The sequence below is a fragment of the Notolabrus celidotus genome, chromosome 12, assembly GCF_009762535.1.
Source record: "Notolabrus celidotus isolate fNotCel1 chromosome 12, fNotCel1.pri, whole genome shotgun sequence".
NCBI lineage: Eukaryota > Metazoa > Chordata > Actinopteri > Labriformes > Labridae > Notolabrus > Notolabrus celidotus.
Genome location: NC_048283.1, coordinates 1,391,941 through 1,410,366, shown reverse-complemented (window position 1 = coordinate 1,410,366; position 18,426 = coordinate 1,391,941). Strand labels below are relative to the sequence as shown.

Sequence of the window (18,426 nt, the reverse complement as noted above, 5' to 3'; positions counted from 1 at the left end):
GTTCCTTCCTTTTTCCTTTCTTTCTTTCTCTCTTTGTTCTTTCCATGTTTCTTCATCCTTTATGTCTCCTTTTCTTATCCCATCCCCATTTCTTCTCCTCTTTTTCTCTCTTCTGGTCTCCCTCTCTTTTCTCTTTTCATAGACCTTTCTGGAGTCCCTGAGCTCCCTTGTCTCGTACGTTCCTCTGGATCTCTGCTGCTGTGGAGGTGCCAGACTCCAGCTGCTACAACTACTACTATCCGTCTCCCCACTATCATCTCTCTTTCTCTTCATCTCCCTCTATCCCTCTCTCCAACACGGTCTCAGCAGATGTGTGTCTAACATGAGTCTGGTCCTGCTGGAGGTTTCTGCCTGTTAAAGGAAGTTTGTCCTTGCCACTGTAACTTGCTAAATGCTGCAAAGTGCTCTGCTCATGGTGGATTAAGATGAGATCAGACGGAGTCCTGTCTGGAAGATGGTGAGAAGATGGTGAGTCCAGCTGTATCGGCAGTGAGAACATGAAGCATAAAAGTAAAAGGGAAATTCCATCAATTTTGAACACCTTGGCTTTGATGGTTTTGGACTCGCCGTAGAGGACATGAGCCCGCTTCTTTAGAAAACTCAGAACCACAAGCTGCAAGTCATATCATAACAGCAGGTAATATATGACTGGCTGATGCATGTTGCAACTTCCGGGTCGTTTCGTCAGCAACAACTACAAGCTCTTTCTGTTTTTATACCACGAAGCATGAACCCACAAGGAGTTTTATGTGCTGAAAATCATGCAAGCTTCTCTGCAAGTGTCTCAGTAGATGTGTGTCTAACATGAGTCTGGTCCTGCTGGAGGTTTCTGCCTGTTAAAGGAAGTTTGTCCTTTCCACTGAAACTTGCAAAGTGCTCTGCTCATGGTGGATTAACATGAGATCAGGCTGAGTCCTGTCTGTAACATGGGACCGGGTCTTACCCTGTCATATAGTGTGGTCTAGACCTGCTCTGTTTGAGAGTCTTCAGATGACATGTGTTGTGTTATCTTCTTGATCATAGTATCGCCCCTGCCAGGTCAATGCAAACTGATATGTGGGTGCAACATGGTAGCAGCCGCACTTACATAGTAGGGCTCGGCCTCCCTCTCAGTCACCTCATCCTGGTTCAGGGTGAAGCAGGTGGGGATCCTGCCGAACCACACGTCTCTCAACACGTCCTTGTCATCTGCCATAATGCTGCTGTTTCTCCCACATAAAGAATCAATCCCAGAAACACAGGTGACACAGTCTGGAGGCTGTCAGCTTCTCCCTGTCAGAGACAAACAAACAAACAAAGCAGAGAGGCAAACAGTGAGGCAACTTTCAGATAAACAGCCACCATGAAGTAGGTACAAGATTAGCTCCCTCCAGCTCTCCTGAGGTGATTCAGATTCAGGAAAACCACATAAGCCTCTATGAACTCGTTGGGTGGGTTATTACCAAGTTATAGTCCAGCAGGAACCAGTGACACCTTTGCTAGACTTCCAAACAAACTCCACTCCTGTCAAACTGCGCAGCTGTGCAGAATCTGACGTTAGCTTGAGGCTAGGTAGCTAGCTTAGCAGGTGGAAACAAACCAAGGAAATGTTCCTAATAAAGGAATATGTCTGCTTCCTGTGTGATGTTACTAAAGCCCTCGAATTGAAATATCTTACATGTTATGAAAGGGTTGTTACGAGAGAGGAAACCTTACTTTTGTCGGTGTTTGCAGGCAGCTTCAGTGGGAAAAGGGCCGAAACTGACGGTGTTGTCATTCCAGTGCTGTCACCAGTGTTCCGGTTCAAAATGTTACCCTGGTACCTGGCGACATTTAAATGAATGCGTCTGTGTTTTAAACAGTCCCCATCCTTCTTCTGAGTTTGGTTTTCAGTGAAAATGTTCCTGATAAAAACGCTTCGACTCCAGACTGACACAGAGATGTTATAAGAGAGACTGGAGAGGACTGTGCTCGTGCTGGGAATGCGGCAACGGCTGACGCATTCGGCTGAGAGGCGCCGGTTAAGATGGTAACACTTTGAAGCGAGACACCGGAAAACAGCAGAAAACCACAATCGGGGCAAAACATTGACACCTAGCGGGAGCTACAATATTATTGATATTTTTAAACGTTTATAAAATTATAGAAGCCTGTTTTCAAATATACATTTCATTTTTAAAAGCAATAATGTGACATTTTATATAGTATCAAGTCTATTTCAAGCAAACACATTGGCATACATTATTATTATTATTTTTAATACTTCCTGTAATTACTTATATTTAATCTAAATTACATTGTAACATTGTATATATCTAAATTGTATTATAGCTTTATTTATCTATTTTTATTTTTACTTCTTTATTTATTTTTTTATTTCATTTTACTTATTGAAACTTCTTCTTGATTTACTTATGTCTGGGTTGCTGTAACAATTGAATTTCCCCCCTGGGGGATCAATAAAGTAATATCTTATCGTATCTTATTGTAACTACAACTCATGTTCATATTACATACCCATATTTATTTTTATTTATTGCTTAATCTGTCATTACCAACTCTAATCACACCATGTCAACCTGTCACTACTGAAACATTTTTAATACTGCCTATAATTACTGCTATTTAATCTAAATTCCATTGTAACATTGCATATATCTAAATTGTATTCTAGCTTTATTTATCTATTCTTATTTTTACTCATCTTATTTTATTTTATTTTATTTTATTTTACTTATTGAAACTTCTTCTTGATTGTACTTATGTCTGGGTTGCTGTAACAACTGAATTTCCACCCCGGGGATCAATAAAGTACTATCTTATCTTATCTTATCTTATCTTATCTTATCTTATCTTATCTTATCTTATATCGAACTGTAACTATTCTGCGTTTCTGTATATACTTATTATTAATCTATTTATATTATTTTATAAACATCAGGTTAAATAAAGTATTTCTGATTTCTGATTTCTGATTCATAAGATAGAAGTGTAAAGGTGTACATAGTGTATACATCTCTTATATTTAAATGTTTTTTGTTTTATTTTACATTATTTTATTTTATTCTATAATCACCTTACCATTATTATTTTATTTTATTTTATTTTATTTTATTGTCTGTCTGTCTGTCTATCTGTCTGTCTGTCTGTCTGTCTGTCTCATAGACTGTATAAAATAAAATAAAATAAAATAAAATAAAATAAAATAAAATAAAATCTGTCTGTCTGTCTGTCTGTCTGTCTGTCTGTCTATCTGTCTATCTGTCTGTGTGTCTGTCTGTCTGTCTGTCTGTCTGTCTGTCTGTCTGTCTGTCTGTCTGTCTGTCTGTCTGTCTGTCTCATAGACTGTATAAAATAAAATAAAATAAAATAAAATAAAATAAAATCTGTCTGTCTGTCTGTCTGTCTGTCTGTCTGTCTGTCTGTCTGTCTGTCTCTCTGTCTGTCTGTCTGTCTGTCTGTCTGTTGTAGTTCTCGCTCCACACCAGCAGCTGGCGGTAATGCGTTATTCGCCAACAGCCAATACAAACTCAGCCCAATAAAACCCACGAAGAAGAACTCTGTCAGGATTCTGTTTGGATCCTGTTAGCTTGTGTTTGTTCATTAGCAGCTTTAATAATGGAGAAAAGACTGGATACAGATAACCTGGAGACGCGTCTCCAGGCGCTGGAGAGTCGACTTTACGGAGAGAGGAGAGTGAAAACTGGGAAACCAGCGAAGGTAAACCTGGAGGATGATTTTAATGATGAAGGAGGAGCTAGCTCTCTGTTAGCCAAACAGCTAACGACTGCGCTGTCAGTGATCAGCTAACGCCCTGTGTGTTGTTTACAATGGATTCAATGAGATTTAAGGAATAACATTGTTGTAAAAGTCAAGTGTTCACTTCAGGATAAGACTTAAAGACCTACAGTGTTATTATCTACTAACTAAATTCAATTTTAGCTAAAATTAGCATATAGCACATACGTTTGCTACCTGTGTGTTGATGTCATATCGAAGTTTTAAAGTGTTTTAGCCTCTTCACATGTGGATTATAATCAACAATGTGAAAATGCATGAACGGTGTAGAGTAGAGGAAACATCCAGATGGGTTATTTTGTCTCTTCAAAGGGAGAAAGTGGTTTAAATGTGACAGAAAAGCAGAGAGACTTTTATTTAAAGGAAAGGTGAAGCATAGAAATGATCTGTTATGTAGCAGACTGGCTGGAGAAATAATCTAGTCCTTTTCAGCCAATAATAATAATATAAAATAACACTCTCAGGATCCTAGCTGCATTCTGTTGGATGCACTGGAGCTTCTGGGTGCAGTAATCAGGCCTGGAGGAGTCAATGAATGAATGAATGGAGCCTCTCAACAGAGCATCATATGATCTGATGAACACTTTGAACTCTCACAGAAACACTGAAGGGGACTTGTTTACTAGCAGATCATGCATTGCTCTGAACAACATATAATAATACAGTTTGTTCAGATAGAGCTTAAAAAAACAGATGTAACAAAGTGCTTCACAAGCATATAAGACTAGGATAAAGGGATGAAACAGGATGCCAAAAAGAAGACGACACAAGGACTACTAGATAGATTCAGCACCATGAATAAAGTTCAGGAAGTACAGGGAAGTCTTTTGTTAAAGTATGTTTTCAGAAGTGGTTTAAAAGAGGATACTGATGTATAAATCTGAGATCCTTAGGCAGATCGTTCAATAACCGAGGAGCCTGGCAGCAAACGCTCGGCTTCCTTTAGGCTTTAAGTTTGAGGTTGGAGCGATAAGGAGGTTCCTGAGTGAGGTTTTGAGGCTGCTTCTTGGTTGGTAAGAGGACAGCAGTTCAGATATGTCTCCTGAGGCCGGACTATGGAGCACCTTAAAAGAACAGATCATCAAAACAGTAGTAATGTGCTCTCCTTTCAAAGCTTTGGTCACTACAAGTCAGCATAGATCTTATTCTGGGGATAGTTTTCAGGTGGTTAAAGCATAATGTTTTGTGTTTGTGAGACAAGAGGATTGAATCCATCGTGATGACTTTCCTTTCCCCTTGTTGATCACTTCCGTTGAATCTAATCGTCGCTGTTTGTCCTGCAGTGTGCCGAATCTTTGTCCAGGATTCAGACGGGACTGACTAACACCGCCAACAAGAGGGAGCGAGTGAAGATCCTGCATAAGAAGAGTGAGTCCCAGCATCAGTCCTGACTTTACTTCCTTATTCCTGCATGAATCAAAGGACTATGTATCTCCAAAACATGACATTTATTGATAACAGTTATGCTCTACAAATCTTCTTTTCACATGGTAAAGCTTGCAAAAGATACCAAACGAGCTTTAAAGCTCAGGGTTTCTCTGTAAAATATTTAGTAGTTAATTTTTTCAGTGATTTTAGAACACTCAGAAAATCTTAGATGTGTCGTAAGAACATTTATGGTCGTGTAAGAAATGACTTTGTAATCACTCATTGGTGTTGTGGTTCAGTTGAGGACCTGATGAAGTACCTGGACCCCCAGTTCACCGACCACATCAGCGTACCTGATGCCATGAAGCTGGAGTTCATCCTCGCTGGTAAGAACAGAAACACCCCTCAGTTAGATCCATGGAATAAAAATAACATCTACATACAATCGTATTCATATTAAGACACTTGTTCTATTTTTTATAAGATTATGATTCAGATTCTATTCATGAAAAGTTCAATGTTGTTATTTCTTCATTATCTCATCATAAGATGGTTTATTATCTCTGCCTCAGTCCTCACTTTGATGCCTTCATGTGTTTGTTTGCACAGAGGAGGACTTCCTGCTCTCCCAGGCTGCTTTGCTGGAGCAGGTCAGCAACTTACAGCCGCTGCTGGACAGCAACTACATCAGAGGTGAGATTCACTCCCCAACAGAAGAGCAGGACTGTTCACTGCTGTGTTTCGCCCTTTTTAGAGTCAGGGGGTCCTGATTAGTGAAGAACGGATCAGTCTAGTATTTGTCAGACAGGTTGGCTCAGTTTTTAAAGCTTAATCTATCAAATGAGTTGATTATCTGTGGAGAGAAAGTCTGACGACTCCACCAGATCTGTCTCTGATCCCTCACAGCTCCGGATCTGATAGGTTTCTATTCTAGTCAGTGTGTTAACTTCCACTGGATCCACTCCGTTGCGTTCCGGCTGCGTCTCTGATCCGGCAGGTCGGAGCCCTCTGGATCAGAGGCGTGAGACTTCTATTCACTCAGTGTTATCGTTAACTTTCCAGATGTACCTGAACACGCCACCAAGCTGCAGCGCCTGTCTCAGATTCACATCAAAGAACAGGTAACCCTCGTCCTCCCTCTTCCTCTGGCTTTGTCCTTCCCCCCCTGTGAAGTTTGATCCCTTTACTCTCTGATGTTCTTCTTTTTAAAGGACCAAACTGAAGTCCAGTCCGTGGAGGTGAAGAAGCTTTTTGAGGAGTACAACAAAATGGTTTGTTTCTACCTTTACTGTGTGATTTCTTAAAAGTACCACGAGACAAATACTGTATTTCCTTCTCTCTTTGGGGACCAAAGAGACAAAGAGATGGTGATAATTCTTAGTAACTCAAACAGCTGCAGAGGTTAAGCTCCACCCACTGACCCCTGACCCCTGACCCCTGACCTTTGTTTGGCAGATGTTCCTGCTGTCCAAGCAGTTCACCCATTGGGACGAGACCCTGAGGAAGCTGGAGGAGGCCAAAGGCATCCGGCCTGTGGAGTAGCTGCCGTGAACACATTCATGCTTCTGATGAGGATGGTGATGATGATGAAGACTACACCATGGTGGGAGCGTAGATGTGACAAGTGTTCCATATGTAGGCTGTTATTTCCTGATGAGTCAGAGCAGAAAGAAGACTCAACTTCTCACTGTTCTGTTTCTAAATGTGTCCCCAGAATTTGCTGAATCGGGTGATGTCACATGAATCAGTGTTTCTCACAGAGGGATGCTGTACCTGTGGTGGTCTTTAATCTATTCACCTGACATCCCTTCAGTTCTGTTGATACCCCCCCGCCCCCTCTGTCTGCCTTACATCACACACACAGCGACGTAGAGGTCAGACATCGTACTTCTTCAAATGAACGAGCACGGTGTCTGAAATACCGCCACCCCTGCCCAGGTACGGTCTCTGTGAGGGAAACACTGAATACACTGATATCACCCGACCTGACCCGGTCCTGCAGCAGAACAGAACAGGGTATAAAGAGTCTCATGTGACTCTTCATCATGGCCTGCAGGAACCTGCTCCCATCATGTGATGTGTGGCTCATGCAGCTCCGAGATGCTGCTGTTATTTATTCAGAGACAACAGAGGTTTTTTTTTTAATGCTTTGATGTGACGCTGTTAAACATTCCTGCCCCGCCTCCTCACTGCGAGCCAGTCACATGACTTCTCATGCCCCGCCCTCATTCGCTCTCACGGGCGGCTTTTATCCTCACTGTGGAGGCCATGATCTGTACAAAACTTCACTGAGCTCAAATATCATCTCCAGTTGTCTTGTTATTTTAAAGGTCACATGTGGCTGAATGTGTCAAACAGCATGACTGTAGTTAAAACAATAAATCTGATCACTTCTTTCTTTGACTTCTCTGGTGTGTGAGGTTTGTTAAAACATGTCCAGGGCCCGTATGCACGTCCAGCCATTACACAAACGGGACCACCAGTCTTAACGTATCGTTATGGAGCGGCTCATTTGGCCATAGCGTTAGCCGCATGCACGACTGCAAATAATCTGATTTGACCTGTGATTTTTAAAATGTACAGCTGTTTCTTACACTAATAGAGACAAGAAAACACAAACTCAGCAGGTGCTCATGGTTTTTAATTTCATATAATCACAGCATCACGTAAGGAAATTAACCAGAAGTGAGCAACACAGCATGAGACGAACGGTTGATGAAGAATTTCCCGTCCTGTCTTAAAGTGGAATCTCACAGTTCAGCTTCTTTTCTGCTTTCTGCTTTTTTATAAACTTTTTCATGTGTAGTCTGGTCACGTGACGTCCGCTAATGCAGAGGCATTCACCGCTCAGGCCCTCCTGTAAATCAAACAAAACATACATAAAAATAGTTATGGGGAATTAAAGGATGAAAAGCTGCCAGGGTGAGATTCAACAAAGAGTTTGAAACAGCAGCATGTTGTGTTAATGTCTTAACTTACACAAAATTAAGGATTCAAATATGTTTTCAAATTATTTGAAATGAGATTTGAGGAAATAATAAGAATCACATTTAAAAAAGAAATACCTGCATTGCTATCTTCCTTCCATAACGCACCGTGGTAGCAAGGTGTTCACAGTTGTTGCTCACACCATCATACAGTCCACACCACTTAAGTAACTTTTTGATGCGGCTTGTCATATCTTCTACACTTCCTTTCTGGTATTTCAGGTTTCAGGTTGGTCAGCCGTGTCGAGTTCTCTGAAACACATTTGGGAAGGAATGTGCTCTCTGTTGGGAAACAAATGTACAGCATGTAATTCATGTAACATTTTTTCAGTCTACAACCAGTCCTTCTAACTTTATTGATAAAGCACCTTTAAAAACAGATCCTTACAGAGTGCTCTGACAGGAAACATAAATACTTAACACACAAGCCAAACCAAACATTCAACAAATTAACAAAAAACCTTCGTACTGCCTTATTTTATTTGCAGGAATACTTACTCCCAACAACAGAAACTGTGTGATCAAGAATTATAAGACATGTTTGTTGGTAAATGAAATAATACAAGTGAAGCAAACGTGACAATAACTCACTCCATCAATGATCACAGGGATCACCAGCAGAGAGACCGCAGCCAACAAGATCACACACTTCATTTCTCCAGCAGTGAAGGACTGGAGCGAACATGCAACAACAAACACTTTACAAATTAAGCCGAGTTCAAAAACTCCCAAACAATGACATGACATAGATCCAATCATTACTCACAGATGTGTTAATGAGAAAAGCTCTGCACCTGAAATGATACACACACATTATTGATGATACTGTTTTTATGAACTTCATCCACTGAGGACAAAACTACAGGAGGAATCCAATGTTTGATTAGCAATGTGTCTCAAGAACCCTTAAAATAATTATGATTATCATCCCAATAACCATCCTAAAAAGACAAATTGTTCATTCTCTGTTTTCATATTTATTTGTTGTTATAAACTAAGAACATTTTCATTTTTTACCAAACAAAAAAGCTTAAAAAAATGTTTTTAATTGCATACATGCCAATCAATCAATCAATCAATCAATCAATCAATCAATCAATCAATCAATTTATTTATATATCACCTTTCATACAAGCTTTATGCAACCCAAAGAGCTTTACAGTGACTGAAAACAAGAAAGAAGCAGAAATAAAATAATGGCAAGACATTAAAAATCAAAAATGGATTTTAATATAGGAACTAATATGTAATTAAAATAGTGAAAGCATCAAATTAACATTAAGAATATAAATAGTTTAAATGAATACATTTAAAAAAGGGTAAGAGTAAGAGTTGAAAATAAAATTAAGGCTAAAAATATTAATAAAACTGAGTAGATAAATTAAAAAATAAATAAATAAAATAAACAGTTAAAATTAATAAAATAATAAAGCCACATTCAAAATCAATTTAATAGTAAAAAGTAAGTAATAAAAATGTTAAACCCTACATAGAAGCCAGACTGAATAAATACGTTAGTTTGTTTTAAAGTCTCAATATCTCCAAAAGGTTAAATACTTAATTTCATTTTTTAAATAATTATTACATATTTTTTAATTCATTTTTTACTTTAAATAAATAAAAAATAAAATATAATAAATCTTAAGATGGATAAAATACTTTTTCATTAACTTGATGTCCTTATCCCCTTCATTCCCTGCAGGCTGTCCTACACCTGTCCTAAAGTAACAGATCATTTCTTCCTTAGAGCTCAGACGTTATAAGGTAATAATATCAGAGCAGTCACTGGAAGTAAGAAGATGTCACGGAGGTCTTACCTTCTTCAGTGAGACGGAGGAAGCCTGATGGAGCTGCAGAAAGCATCTCCTTAAATACACCTCCGAACAATGCCTCCTCTAACACCCGGTCCTGATGCCCCTGGTGACTGATTTGAATGCAACTAACAGTGAAAGACTTAACAAACTGATAAGATTAATGTTTGGCTATGCACACATTGTAGTACGAGTGGTACACTATCACATATACTAGTGATTGGAACGCAGGTACAGAGATCTGGGATGATGGTGTTAAAGGCCGAATTAAAGTCCTCAAACAGAATCCTTGCGTAGGTCCCTGGTCTGTCGTGGTGTTGCAGTATGTGATGCAGTGCCATGTGGACCACATCATCCAGCTACCTGTTTGCTCGGTAGGCAAACTGCAGGGGGTCCAGTAGTGTCCTTCAGATGGGCCAACGCCAGTCTGCACACCGTGATCTTTATCTGCTTTACATTTTTATTTGTCATAATAATCCTGAACAATGAGATTAAATGCATGAAGTACTTTATTTTGGTCTATATGGGGAACCTTCAGTCGATGTGAGCGTCAGAAACTGTCAAAAATTCTGCATTTAAGAAATAAGACTCTCAGTGAGGAAAGAGAAGGAGTGAAAACATCCACAACAGCTACTCCCCAATGTCTCAGCACCTCAAAGGCTGCAGAGTTTCAATGGATTCCAAAGGAGTCCTCGGAGAGCGACCTGCACCCACACCTGTGAGGAACTTTATCTACTTCTTATCGACTCAGGACAACTCATCCACAATGACCTTAACTGTCACGCACACACATCTCCTCCAGAATACACACCAAATCTGCAGCATCAGGAACAAGATGTACATTTAACCCTATAACACCAAGCGTATCATATTTGAAACATCAGTTTTTGAGACCTCTACATCATCAGTGTGATATATGTTTTCAGAAAAAAACTGATGCATACAATCAGAGACATGCAGTGCACAGATAATCCACCAGGTGTGAGTAACTCATGCACCAGACTGACGTCACCTGAGACATCCAAAATGGCCTCTGGGGATCAGAGACCCACTCGAGGGTTTTCAGGGAGATATTTACCAAGTTTGAAAAAGTTTGGATGAAAAAAACTATCAAATTGTTCCTGAAACGTCAAGAGGAATAGTTACTGGATTGATGCAATGTTAAACTATTTCCTATTTCATAACTTAATTTATGTTCAAATCAGAAAATGTGTGTATCAAAATTGATACAGCAGGTATTTATTTTCAGACCTGTCAATCATCATTTTATTACATTTCATACATTATTCCATAAAGCAACATACAGTCTTTTTATTATTTAAGAACATGTTTAAATGACATAATGAGGTATATTTAGAGGAGAAATTGAGATATTTATAACATTTATTGTATTTTAATATATGCAACCTGCTGTATCAATTCATGTCCTGCTTCATCAGCTGTCAGCATGTAAAGACAGATCATGTCTCTGATTTGACCTGTGATTTTTAAAATGTACAGCTGTTTCTTACACTACTAGAGACAAGAAAACACAAACTCAGCAGGTACTCATGGTTTTTAATTTCAAATTATCACAGCATCACGTAAGGAAATTAACCAGAAGTGAGCAACACAGCATGAGAGGAACGGTTGATGAAGAATTTCTCTTCCTGTCTCAAAGTGGAATCTCACAGTTCAACTTCTTATCTGCTTTCTGTTGTTTTATAAACTTTAACGCGTGTAGTCTGGTCACGTGATGTCCGCTAATGCTGAGGCCTTCACCGCTCAGACCCTCCTGTAAATCAAACAAGACATACATAAATGTAGTTATGGGGAATTAAAGGGTGAAAAGCTGCCAGGGTTAGATTCAACAAACAGTTTGAAACAGCAGCATGTTGTGTTAATGTCTGAACTCACAGAAAATTAAGAATTCAATTTTTTTTTGTTTTTTTAAAAGAAGAAGAAGAAGAAGAAGAAGAAGAAGAAGAAGAAGAAGAAGAAGACCTATTAAAAAAAAAACAAATACCTGCAATGATATCTTCCTTCCATAACGTACATAGGTAGCAAGATGTTCACAGTTGTTAGTCAGAACATTATATTTTCCACAATTCTTCTGTAACTCTTCGATGCGTCCTTTCATATCTTCCACACTTCCTCCCTGGTAAACCACTTTTCTCTCGTCTACGTATCCATCAAGGTAATTGCACACCACAGGGCGCTCAGACATGTCGAGTTCTTTGAAAACACATGCAGGATTTTCATCTAAAGGGAAAGAAATGTACAGCATGTAATTCACGCAAACTTATCTGTGTCTACAACCAGTCCTTCTAACTTTATTGATAAAGCACCTTTAAAAACAGACGCTTACAGAGTGCTCTGACAGGAAACATAAATATTTAAAGGTGACATATCATGCAAAATTGACTTTTTAATGGTTCTCTACCTGAAATATGTGTCCCTGGCTACAAACCCCCCGAGAATGAAAAGAATCCATTCTGCCCCTGTTCTGATTTCTCCACCTTTCTGTAAATGTGTGCTGAAACCAGCCGTTTCAGACTTCAGTGTTTTTGTTACGTCACAACAATATCCGGTCTGTCACGGAGTCAGAGCTCGGAGCTTGTTCAGCCCATAGACTGTATAAAATAATACTGAATCCCCCCTCCGTTTTTCATTACCTGCACAAATGTGTGCTAACAAGGAGCTTAGGAGGGAGGCATGCTAGTTGTAGGCTGTCTTAATAAACACAAAGGTCGGTTTTACTCCCCACGTCTGCAGATTTGAAGATCTAGTGGATGATTTTTATTTGTCATGGATAAGTGCTAGCGCTAATTAGCATAGCCACATAGCTATATGTTCATAGCTGTAGCTGTAGCTGTAGCTGTAGCTGTAGCTGTAGCTGTAGCTGTAGCTGTAGCTGTAGCTGTAGCTGTAGCTGTAGCTGTGTACCAGACACACGTCGACATACTGACAAATAAAACAACAAGAAACACTAAATCTGTGACCAATCCTTCATAAAAGGTCCTGCTGCCTTTCTGGCAGAGGTCGGTTTTACTCCCCACGTCTGCAGATTTGAAGATCTAGTGGATGATTTTTATTTATCATGGATAAGTGCTAGCGCTAGTTAGCATAGCCACATAGCTACATGTTCGTAGCTGTGTACCAAGACACACGTCTACATACTGATAAATAAAACAACAAGAAACACTAAATCTGTGACCAATCGTTCAGAAAGGTCCTGCTGCAGGCGCCTCTCCGTCAGGATCAGATTCAGAGGGTTGAAGTAACGCGATCTCTGAGCAGCCGTGTATATTCAGCCAACATGTAAACATTAGATCAACATGCTGGAGAGCCGAGGCACATCCACTTCCTGAGGGGGCGTGGTCAGAGGGAAAACAGAGTGTTCTGATGAGGAATGAAGAAGAGGACTTTTCAGTCAGACCAAAATCTGATTTCAAAGTGTTTTTTGAGCATAAACTTTAAAGACATGTTTTGGGGACCTCTTAGACCAATATATGTTGATGAAAAAAGCGTGATATGTCACCTTTAACAGACAAACCAAATTAGAGGCAAAACAAAATCCAAGAGCAAAAAATCAACAAATAGTTTTCTGAAGTTTATTTCATTGTTCCTCTCATTGAAAGAATGAATCATTCATTCACCCTCTTACTGCCTTTTTGTTTTTTTACCTAGCAGGAATACTTACTCAGGCGTTCAAAAATGACCTCCTTGCCTTTATGACCCGGAAAGTCGTTACCCAGATAAATAGCAAGATGTCTGTACTGAAACGTTTTTATCATCGGGTGTGGTTTTGGCGGATAATAAAGCATATCGCCAAACTGGAACTGTGGATGGAAGGAAAATTGTTACTGACTTTACAACCCAACAACAGAAGCTGTGTGATCAAGAATTATACTACATGTTTGTTGGTAAATGAAATAATACAAGTGAAGCAAACGTGACAATAACTCACTCCATCAATGACCACAGTGATCACCAGCAGAAAGACTGCAGCCAACAAGATCACACACTTCATTTCTCCAGCAGTGAAGGACTGGAACGAACATGAAACAACAAACACTTTACAAATGAAGCCGAGTTCAAAAACTCCCAAACAATGACATGACATAGATCCAATCATTACTCACAGATGTGTTAAGGAGAAAAGCTCTGCACCTGAAATGATACACACACATTATTGATGATACTGTTTGTATGAACTTCATCCACTGAGGACAAAACCACAGGAGGAATCCAATGTTTGATTAGCAATGTGTCTCAAGAACCCTTAAAATAATTCTGATTATCATCCCAATAACCATCCTAAAAAAACAAATAGTTCACTCTGTTTTAATATTTATTTGTTGTTATAAACTAAGAACATTTTCATTTTTTCCAAAACAAAAAAGCTTAAAAAAAAGTTTTTAATTGCATACATGCCAATCAATCAATCAATCAATCAATCAATCAATCAATCAATCAATCAATCAATCAATCAATTTATTCATATATCACCTTTCATACAAGCTTTATGCAACCCAAAGAGCTTTACAGTGACTAAAAACAAGAAAGAAGCAGAAATAAAATAATGGCAAGACATTAAAAATCAAAAATGGATTTTAATATAGGAACTAATATGTAATTAAAATAGTGAAAGCATCAAATTAACATTAAGAATATAAAACGTTTAAATTAATACATTTAAAAAAGGGTAAGAGTAAGAGTTGAAAATCAAATTAAGGGTAAAAATATGAATGAAACTGAGTAGATAAATTAAAAAACAAATAAATAAAAATTAACAGTTAAAATTAATAAAATAATAAAGCAACATTCAAATCAATTTAATAGTAAAAAGTAAGTAATAAAAATGTTAAACCCTACATAAAAGCCAGACTGAATAAATACGTTTTTAGTTTGTTTTAAAGTCTCAATATCTTCAAAAGCTTAAATACTTAATACCATTTTAAAAATAATTAATACATATTTTTAAATTCGTTTTTTACTTTAAATAAATAAAAAATAAAATATAATAAATCTTAAGATGGATATAACACTTTTTCATTAACTTGATGTCCTTATCCCCTTCATTCCCTGCAGGCTGTCCTACACCTGTCCTAAAGTAACAGATCATTTCTTCCTTAGAACTCAGACGTTATAAGGTAATAATATCAGAGCAGTCACTGGGAGTAAGAAGATGTCACGGAGGTCTTACCTTCTTCAGTGAGACGGAGGAAGCCTGATGGAGCTGCAGAAAGCATCTCCTTAAATACACCTCCGAACAATGCCTCCTCTAACACCCTGTCCTGATGCCCCTGGTGACTGATTTGAATGTGACTAACTGTGAAAGACTTAACAAACTGATAAGATTAATGTTTGGCTATGCACACATTGTGTTACGAGCTGTACACGATCGCACACACTATCACACAGAAGCTGCAGAGAGCTACAGTCTTCCACTGGTGACCATCTTTTAAATGTACAGGTAAGACCGAGGTCACCTGAGAGTCGTAGGTCCAAACTCTGCTTCTAAACTGTCAGGCTTGGATGAAATACTTCCAATAATACTTTACAATAAATACACAATGTTCATTACTGTAAGTATTTTTAACCCCAACACTTCAGAACAGATAAATGTGAACATTCTACACCTTACATGATTAAAACAGGCTCTTTACTGTAACTTTAATGCATTTTGAGGAGGATTATCAACTTCTGAATCATTCAATCAATCAATCTTTATTTATATAGCCCCAAATCACAATTATCTGAAGACTCTTTCCAGCAGGTGTAGACCGTACTCTATGTTTTATTATGAACAAAGACCCAACATCAAGACCGGATCAGATCCAGTCCCATCTTACAGACAGGACTCAGTCTGATCTCATCTTAATCCACCATAAGCAGAGCACTTTGCAGCATTTAGCAAGTTACAGTGGCAAGGACAAACTTCCTTTAACAGGCAGAAACCTCCAGCAGGACCAGACTCATGTTAGACACACATCTGCTGAGACCGTGTTGGAGAGAGGGATAGAGGGAGATGAAGAGAGAGAGAGATGATAGTGGGGAGACGGATAGTAGTAGTTGTAGCAGCTGGAGTCTGGCACGTCCACAGCAGCAGAGATCCAGAGGAACCTACGAGACAAGGGAGCTCAGGGACTCCAGAAAGGTCTATGGTTAGAGACTTTAATGGGACTGCCGACTGAGCTCACGCACACAAGGAATTTGTTGTGGTGATTGGAACACAGGTACGGAGATCTGGGATGATGGTGTTGAAGGCCGAATTAAAGTCCTCAAACAGAATCCTTGCGTAGGTCCCTGGTCTGTCGCGGTGTTGCAGTATGTGATGCAGTGCCATGTGGATCACATCATCCAGCTACCTGTTTGCTCGGTAGGCAAACTGCAGGGGGTCCAGTAGTGTCCTGCAGATGGGCCAACGCCAGTCTGCACACCGTGATCTTTATCTGCTTTACATTTTTATTTGTCATAATAATCCTAAACAATGAGATTGAATGCATGAAGTACTTTATTTTGGTCTACATGGGGAACCTTCAGTCGATGTGAGCGTCAGAAACTGTCAACAATTCTGCATTTAAGAAATAAGACTCTCAGTGAGGAAAGAGAAGGAGGGAAAACATCTACAACGGCTACTCCCCAACGTCTCAGCACCTCAAAGGCTGCAGAGTTTCAACGGATTCCAAAGGAGTCCTCGGAGAGCGACCTGCACCCACACCTGTGAGGAACTGTATCTACTTCTTATTGACTCAGGACAACTCATCCACAATGACCTTAACTGTCACGCACACACATCTCCTCCAGAATACACACTAAATCTGCAGCATCAGGAACAAGATGTACATTTAACCCTATAACACCAAGCGTATCATATTTGAAACATCAGTTTTTGAGACCTCTACATCATCAGTGTGATATATGTTTTCAGAAAAAAACTGATGCATACAATCAGAGACATGCAGTGCACAGATAATCCACCAGGTGTGAGTAACTCATGAACCAGACTGACGTCACCTGAGACATCCAAAATGGCCACTGTGGATCAGAGACCCACTCGAGGTTTTTCAGGGAGATTTTTACCAAGTTTGAAAAAGTTTGAAAAAAACTTTCAAATTGTTGCTGAAACTTCAAGAGGAATATTTACTGGATTGATGCAATGTAAAATGATTAATATTTCATTACTTAATTTATGTTCAAATCAGAAAATGTGTGTATCAAAATTGATACAGCAGGTATATAAGGACATTTATTTGTAGACCTGTCAATCATCATTTTATTACATTTCATACATTATTCCATAAAGCAACATGCAGTCTGTTTATTATTTAAGAACATGTTTAAATGGCATAATGAGGTATATTTAAAGGAGAAATTGAGATATTTATAACATTTATTGTATTTTTAAATATAAAACCTGCTGTATCAATTCATGTCCTGCTTCATCAGCTGTCAGTATGTAAAGACAGATCATGTCTCTGATTTGACCTGTGATTTTTAAAATGTACAGCTGTTTCTTACACTACTAGAGACAAGAAAACACAAACTCAGCAGGTGCTCATGGTTTTTAATTTCAAATAATCACAGCCTCACGTAAGGAAATTAACCAGAAGTGAGCAACACAGCATGAGACGAACGGTTGATGAAGAATTTCTCATCCTGTCTTACTCCTCAATGTTGCAGTTCAACTTGTTTTTCTTTTTCTGGTCTTTTATGAACTCCAACATGTCTCTGTTGGTTTGTCTGTTTGTCGCTCTATTGCAGTTATTAGTGCAGCGGCCTTCCCCGCTCAGACCCTCCTGTAAATCAAACAAAACATAAATTAAAAATAGTTATGGGGAATTAAAGGATGAAAAGCTGCCAGGGTGAGATTCAACAAACAGTTGTGTTAATGTCTTAACTCACAGAAAATTAAGAATTCAAAATGTTTCCATTAAAATAAAGGTGAAATAGGGAAGAAGAATTAGAAGAAGAAGAAGTAGAAGAAGAAGAAGAAGAAGAACTATAAAAAACAAATACCTGCAATGATATCTTAATTCCATAACGCACGTAGGTAGCAAGATGTTCACAGTTGTTTTTCAGAAGGTCATACCGTCCACAAGTTGTACGTAACTCTTCGATGCGTCTTCTCATTTGATCCCTACTTCCCTTCTGGAATAGGTGCCCTGTCTTGTTGTATCCATCAAGGTAATTGCACACTACATGGCTCTTAGTCATATTGAGTGGGGTGAAAACACATTTGGGACGCCTGATGATGGTCTCTGTTGGTAAACAAATTTACAGTATTTAATAAATGTAAACGTTTCTGTGTCTACAACCAGTCCTTCTAACTTTATTTATAAAGCACCTTTAAAAACAGACGCTTACAAAGTGCTCTGACAGGAAACATAAATACTTAGCAGACAAGCCAAACCAAAAGGCAAAACAAAATCCAAGAGCAAAACATCAACAAATAAATGCAAAAAGGTCTGTCTCATTTAAAGACTAAATCATTCATG

At 38.7% G+C, this 18,426-nt stretch overlaps 3 protein-coding genes across 4 annotated transcripts in view; 1 reads left to right on the top strand and 2 right to left on the bottom strand.

The window, feature by feature from the left end:
• The window catches only part of atg5 (ATG5 autophagy related 5 homolog (S. cerevisiae)), a 53,946-nt gene extending 51,859 nt beyond the window's left edge, over positions 1 to 2,087 (bottom strand). Inside the window, exons 1-2 of the mRNA XM_034697825.1 lie at positions 1,696 to 2,087; positions 1,088 to 1,272 (exon numbers count right to left, since the gene is read on the bottom strand). Of these exons, the coding sequence (XP_034553716.1) occupies positions 1,088 to 1,195 (108 nt within the window). The 5' untranslated portion in view covers positions 1,196 to 1,272; positions 1,696 to 2,087. The remainder of the gene's footprint in view (positions 1 to 1,087; positions 1,273 to 1,695) is intronic.
• A 1,427-nt stretch (positions 2,088 to 3,514) lies between these two features.
• Positions 3,515 to 7,548, top strand: dctn3 (dynactin 3 (p22)). Of its 2 annotated transcripts, XR_004633353.1 has the most exons (8): positions 3,515 to 3,699; positions 5,061 to 5,145; positions 5,445 to 5,531; positions 5,755 to 5,838; positions 6,208 to 6,266; positions 6,357 to 6,416; positions 6,601 to 6,748; positions 6,860 to 7,548. XR_004633353.1 is itself a non-coding variant. In XM_034698395.1 (7 exons), the coding sequence occupies exons 1-7, from the start codon at positions 3,598 to 3,600 to the stop codon at positions 6,685 to 6,687; spliced, it is 564 nt and encodes a 187-aa protein (XP_034554286.1). In that variant the 5' UTR covers positions 3,516 to 3,597; the 3' UTR covers positions 6,688 to 7,548. The 2 variants fall into 2 exon arrangements, 1 of the variants encoding a protein (XP_034554286.1); XM_034698395.1 differs by having other exon boundaries at positions 3,516 to 3,699; positions 6,601 to 7,548.
• Positions 7,549 to 11,483: 3,935 nt separating this feature from the next.
• On the bottom strand, positions 11,484 to 15,231 carry LOC117823112 (phospholipase A and acyltransferase 4-like). The gene is made up of 6 exons (XM_034698177.1): positions 15,132 to 15,231; positions 14,068 to 14,095; positions 13,893 to 13,973; positions 13,626 to 13,764; positions 11,949 to 12,184; positions 11,484 to 11,717 (listed from the first exon to the last, which is right to left on the bottom strand). Exons 3-6 carry the CDS (start codon positions 13,953 to 13,955, stop codon positions 11,598 to 11,600), a joined length of 558 nt encoding a protein of 185 aa, XP_034554068.1. The 5' UTR covers positions 13,956 to 13,973; positions 14,068 to 14,095; positions 15,132 to 15,231; the 3' UTR covers positions 11,484 to 11,597.
• Between the last annotated feature and the right edge of the window lie 3,195 nt (positions 15,232 to 18,426).

Bases quoted from the DNA above. Each gene is read 5' to 3' on its own strand.
- LOC117823112 (XM_034698177.1), bottom strand. From the start codon at position 13,955: ATGAAGTGTGTGATCTTGTTGGCTGCAGTCTTTCTGCTGGTGATCACT. The intron at 12,185-13,625 runs GTAAGTATTCCT...CTTTCCCTTTAG, and splicing joins GGTCATTTTTGAACGCCTGA to ATGAAAATCCTGCATGTGTT. The intron at 11,718-11,948 runs GTATTTGTTTTT...TTTGATTTACAG, and splicing joins GAAGGAAGATATCATTGCAG to GAGGGTCTGAGCGGTGAAGG.
- dctn3 (XM_034698395.1), top strand. From the start codon at position 3,598: ATGGAGAAAAGACTGGATACAGATAACCTGGAGACGCGTCTCCAGGCG. The intron at 5,146-5,444 runs GTGAGTCCCAGC...GTTGTGGTTCAG, and splicing joins GAAGATCCTGCATAAGAAGA to TTGAGGACCTGATGAAGTAC. The intron at 5,532-5,754 runs GTAAGAACAGAA...TTGTTTGCACAG, and splicing joins GCTGGAGTTCATCCTCGCTG to AGGAGGACTTCCTGCTCTCC.